At 33.5% G+C, this 4,697-nt stretch overlaps 2 protein-coding genes across 3 annotated transcripts; both read right to left on the bottom strand.

Moving 5' to 3' along the window:
* Window positions 1–960: 960 nt before the first annotated feature.
* LOC120279241 (triosephosphate isomerase, cytosolic-like) lies at window positions 961–1,826 on the bottom strand. Of its 2 annotated transcripts, XR_005541849.1 has the most exons (4): window positions 1,668–1,777; window positions 1,455–1,502; window positions 1,296–1,378; window positions 961–1,162 (listed from the first exon to the last, which is right to left on the bottom strand). XR_005541849.1 is itself a non-coding variant. In XM_039286117.1 (3 exons), the coding sequence occupies exons 1-3, from the start codon at window positions 1,804–1,806 to the stop codon at window positions 1,112–1,114; spliced, it is 273 nt and encodes a 90-aa protein (XP_039142051.1). In that variant the 5' UTR covers window positions 1,807–1,826; the 3' UTR covers window positions 961–1,111. The 2 variants fall into 2 exon arrangements, 1 of the variants encoding a protein (XP_039142051.1); XM_039286117.1 differs by lacking the exon at window positions 1,455–1,502 and having other exon boundaries at window positions 1,668–1,826.
* On the bottom strand, window positions 1,827–3,343 carry LOC120272049 (protein TIC 62, chloroplastic-like). The gene is made up of 4 exons (XM_039278785.1): window positions 2,507–3,343; window positions 2,308–2,439; window positions 2,057–2,151; window positions 1,827–1,977 (listed from the first exon to the last, which is right to left on the bottom strand). Exons 1-4 carry the CDS (start codon window positions 2,507–2,509, stop codon window positions 1,827–1,829), a joined length of 381 nt encoding a protein of 126 aa, XP_039134719.1. The 5' UTR covers window positions 2,510–3,343.
* Window positions 3,344–4,697: the final 1,354 nt, after the last annotated feature.

The following is a 4,697-nucleotide window of genomic DNA, read 5'->3' as shown; positions in this document are numbered from 1 at the left end:
AAAATATAAAATATATAATAAATAATAATACATAATTATTATATATGTATATAATACATATATAATAATCATGATAATAAAAATAATAATAAAATAATAATTAATAAATAATGGAAAAGTGTTTGTCGTGGTTTCCACGACAGAACTGCCTCGTGGTCCCTCACGATCAACATAAGCCGCCCACACAGCCACGTCCCACAACCAACTACAACAAGAGTAGTGGTTTCTAAAAGGGGCAGAAGAGCTGGAGAAGAAAAACAAAATTAAGAGAGAAACAAAAAAAAAGATTAAAGAAGAAGAAATTGAGCCAAAGGAAGAAGCAAAGAAGATCTAAAGAAGAAACAAAGAAGGCGAAGGTTTAATATTTCCTCTTGGCTGCTATATATATATATATAAATCACTACAAGAAAAATCATAAATCGCATCGTAAAGATTGCACGTAAAAGTTAAAAACCAGCCATACAGATTTTGATCGATTCACAAAATAATGCAGTTTATGGCACTCGTCTTTAATACCGTTTGCACCGTTTTTAATCTCGTCGAATACTGCTTTTGATGCGGCTTTTTTTATTATCGTGCCAACCATCGCTATCGATGTTTGAGACGGACTTTGATTCTACATTTGGCACTATTTTTGAGACCTGCTTTTTTGGTTCAAGATTTTGAGACGCATTTTTTAAGACGATTTTTTTATACTATACTTTTTTCACGGTATTTGGCATAGTTTTTAATAAAACTTTTTTGTTACGGCTTTCGACACGCTTTTGTTTAATCTGTGAAAAAAATAATTTATATGAAATTAATTTTATTTAAGTTTTTTTAATTGCTTTTAATTAAAAAAATTTTTGAATTACCAAACAAAAAAATCATCTTATTGAATTAACAATATATATAGATGCCCTATATATACATTGGAAATCATATAGTATAACTATACAAACACTTGTATCAAAACAACATTAAAATTCAGTATTGCAGCCTTGTTGCTAGGAACAAACAAGATCCAGGCTGATAACATTTGTAGAACAAAAATTTTAATTAGATTATTTTGATCACCGAAAATAGGGTTTCTTCCCTGGAAATTCATATAATGAATATTAAGAGTGGCACTCTAGGTAGATGATTTCATGGTCGCGGATTTGATGATGTCGATGAACTCCGGCTGCGAGGAAAACAAAGAGAACAAAAATGAGACAAGTGAAAGTTAAACAAACTAATCTTGACAAGTAGAGTGTTGAAAGCTAGATCCTCTCCAATGGTTTTTGATGTAAATTAGATGAAAGGAAAAGTAGTACCTTCAGAGAAGCTCCACAGACGAGGAATCCATCTACGTCAGGCTTTGCTGCTAGTTCTTTGCAGTTTGCACCACTAACAGAACCTGAAATAACCATGTACACAACATTAATGAACTAATGCCCATAAAATCATCATATTAAAAAATAAAAAGCTAGTACTTAGGAAGAGATGGCATTGTAGATGTGGGAGGCTTCATATCTGCATACCTGTTAATATAAACATTTTTTTTGGATAAAATTATTAAGTAAATAAAAGATGGAAAATAGAATGATAAACAAAGAACTTGCATTGTGAATGGTGATAGAGGTTTTGTTTTCTGCTGCTGATTTTGTATTGTTTCATTCACAATGGTGGTAGTACTTTCAGCTTACCTTTGCCAGAGTTCAATCCTAATGACACGACACCATCTACGTTAATGTCCTTCAGACTTGAAGCAGTGCTAGGAGTTGGTGTAGGAGATTTCAGCGGTTTCAAATCTTCGTATCTGCAGCGAGTGATGGCACATTGCATTGAAGCAAATAAGGGAAGAACTAAAAAGAGCATTGTTTGCTTACACAGTGTAAGGAGAAAGAGGTTGGTGTTTTTTTGAGGTGTGAATTTTTGCTTTGTTCCTTCTCTTGAAGATCAAGAGAACTGCTTGGTGTTGGAGTGGGGGATGTTGGTGGCTTCAAATCATCATACCTGCAAACATAATATTATTACTTTGTTTGGTTTTAGAAGAAGTGATTTTCAAAAGATGTTATCATTCATGATAGCTTACATAGAGTAAGGGGAAAGTGGCCTTGGCTTTGAAGCTTCTGATTGAGCAACATCCTCAGGTTTAGGAGCAGGAATGGGAGGTTCAGGAGGTAGCTCCTGACAAGGAAAAGGAAACATGGAATGAAAGTTTTAGAGAGTTATGGAATGATAAAACATTTAATAGTAATTAAGAACACAGGAGAAAATACGAAAACAATGAAAAATTAGCAAGTTGAATATATGAAAGGAACAATGAATCATTGATGAACCAACCCTTTTTGAAGGCATCTTGGCAAGAAGCTCTTCTATGGGAGTTAAAGGTGCAGTTGTTTCAGCGATTGCTTCCACAACTTTGCAGTAAGAAAGCCTTGTATTTTTTGCCATGCATGCCATGAGTTCGGCGACCTGCATAACAGAATTGAATAATTCTCAAACGAGTCTGATATTTAATATGTTTTTTGATCTTGAATACCATTGCTCAAAAACAAGCACTCGAGATCAGTACAAGTACTTAGGTCCAGCAAGGGTTGAGCTACACTTGAACAAACCACTTACTGGGCCCACAGCAACACCTCAACCAGTCGTAGCTTCCAAAAGAATAAATGCAATAATCATTTTGCACATGGAAGGCCCTAGAAGTCATTGAAGCTGAGTCAGGTAACTCTTAGAATTCCTTCAAATGTAATAATTAATGGAAAATATTACTAACCTAGGCGTGCATGCATAACAAATGGACACACACAACCCATCTGTGCATCCCAAATGGACGGAAGAAAACCTAATTTTAGAAGGTGACTGGAATATTGTAAGTTAAGGAATTCGTCAATATATTTAGAAAATATATCTTCCCACCCAAACCTGCTAATTCACGATAATAAATATTTCACTTTTCATATTTTGATTTTCCCTCAAATCCTACTTGCTGCCCTTTAGTTTTTTTATAAAGTAGTTACTGTGCAAACAGGAACCAATTAGTCAGATATAAGGAAACACACACACATGGAAGTATGACTTCCAGCAGTCTACAAAAAAAATGTCTGACAGAAGCAATAGGAAGTTCAATGCTTCCTGGGATCTTTAGTTCATTACATGTGCTTCTAATGCAACATGGATGGTTAAAAGGGAATATAGTAACTAGTTTGCAACACAAAGATCTATGCAAAATAAGATCACAAAGCTGCCACAATAAAATCCATAGGTCATAAAGGACAGTGCATTTTGTGTTAGAAATGATTATCTAGTTTGTTTCTAAGAAATGATCTAGTTACAATAAAAATATAAATATGAACAAATACGAAAAAAAAAGAGACCATACTTATCCTGCAAATGAATAAGGAGGATATTAAGAACAAGTTCTGCGAGCTGAAGCAATAGCATAATTAGTTGATAACTATTCCCAGAAATTTGGCAGATTTCTACCATTGCAATGTACCTCCTGCAACATGAAATCTTAATGTAAGTGCAGTCACCAAAATTTACATAAATTTAGAGCCTGGGACCAGAAATCTTAAGTTACTTGTGTGAAATTAGCATTCCAGGCATCTTGTTTCCTTTTTCTTTTTCTTTGCCTTCTTTTGTTTTTTAATAATTTTTCCCAAAGCCATCCTAGACATCTTAAGTTACTTGTAAAATTAGCATTCCAGGACTCTTGTTTTCTTTTTCTTTTTCTTTGCCTTCTTTTTAAAAATTTTTTTTCCCAAAGCCATCCTAGACATCTTGTTTGCTCACATAAACTTCCTACCACAAAACATTAGGAGACAAATTTAAATGCTCATTTAGATTGTCAAAGCAAACAAACATGAAAGTAAACCCCGACCTTTTTCAAATGTTGTCAGATGGAGTGATACAATCTTGTCTCATGTATATACTGATGATCATTTCGTCAACTTCCTGCCTTAATAGTTCATTGATATTTTGAATCTAGGACAAAACAAATAATAGATCAATACAATAGGACATGGAAAAACCAGTAGATTGACAAATTCTATATTTCTTTAAGAAAAATTTAACTAATGAAATTTACTGCTACGTTGCACCAGATCTTGGTCTGTTTGGCATAATTATGGGCTACTACCATAGATTTCACAACCACAGCTTGAAAGTTCAGAAAAAGGCAAAGTTACTTTTAATCCTTCTTACCTTATTAAGCAACATAAATCTCTCTTCACCAGCTTTTTCCAGAGCAACATTCACTGAATTAAGAAGGCTGGTAAGTAAGAATAGTGTCGGTTGCTGCTGACTTCCAGATACACCAAGTTCACCAGAACTTTCCAAAATCTGCTTTAAAAAAAGTGTTGATGAGAAAAAAAAACCAAAACATGAAGAAAAACAGCGCTCAGGCATTAAATACATGTTGATATTTAAATTATGAGAATGCCAACCATCAAATAAATTTTAGTTAAGAAGGTGAAATAAATCAATAATGGTATTGCGTATTGAACAGAGGACCAATCAGTTGATTCTATAGAAAGTACAACAAAGGACTACCATCTGGAACATCAATAACACTATGCAAAGATACTAAGCAGCTCAAGGTGAGAAAGGAAGAACCATAAAAAATTGCAATGGAAGACAGAACCATTAAAAATAAAAATAAAAATAAAAATAAAAAAAGGACTTGAAGTTAAGACAAAACATATATAAGCTCTTCTAAAAAAGTATAA

Source organism: Dioscorea cayenensis, chromosome 2, assembly GCF_009730915.1.
Source record: "Dioscorea cayenensis subsp. rotundata cultivar TDr96_F1 chromosome 2, TDr96_F1_v2_PseudoChromosome.rev07_lg8_w22 25.fasta, whole genome shotgun sequence".
NCBI lineage: Eukaryota > Viridiplantae > Streptophyta > Magnoliopsida > Dioscoreales > Dioscoreaceae > Dioscorea > Dioscorea cayenensis.
This window is presented reverse-complemented; position numbering and strand designations above follow the sequence as displayed.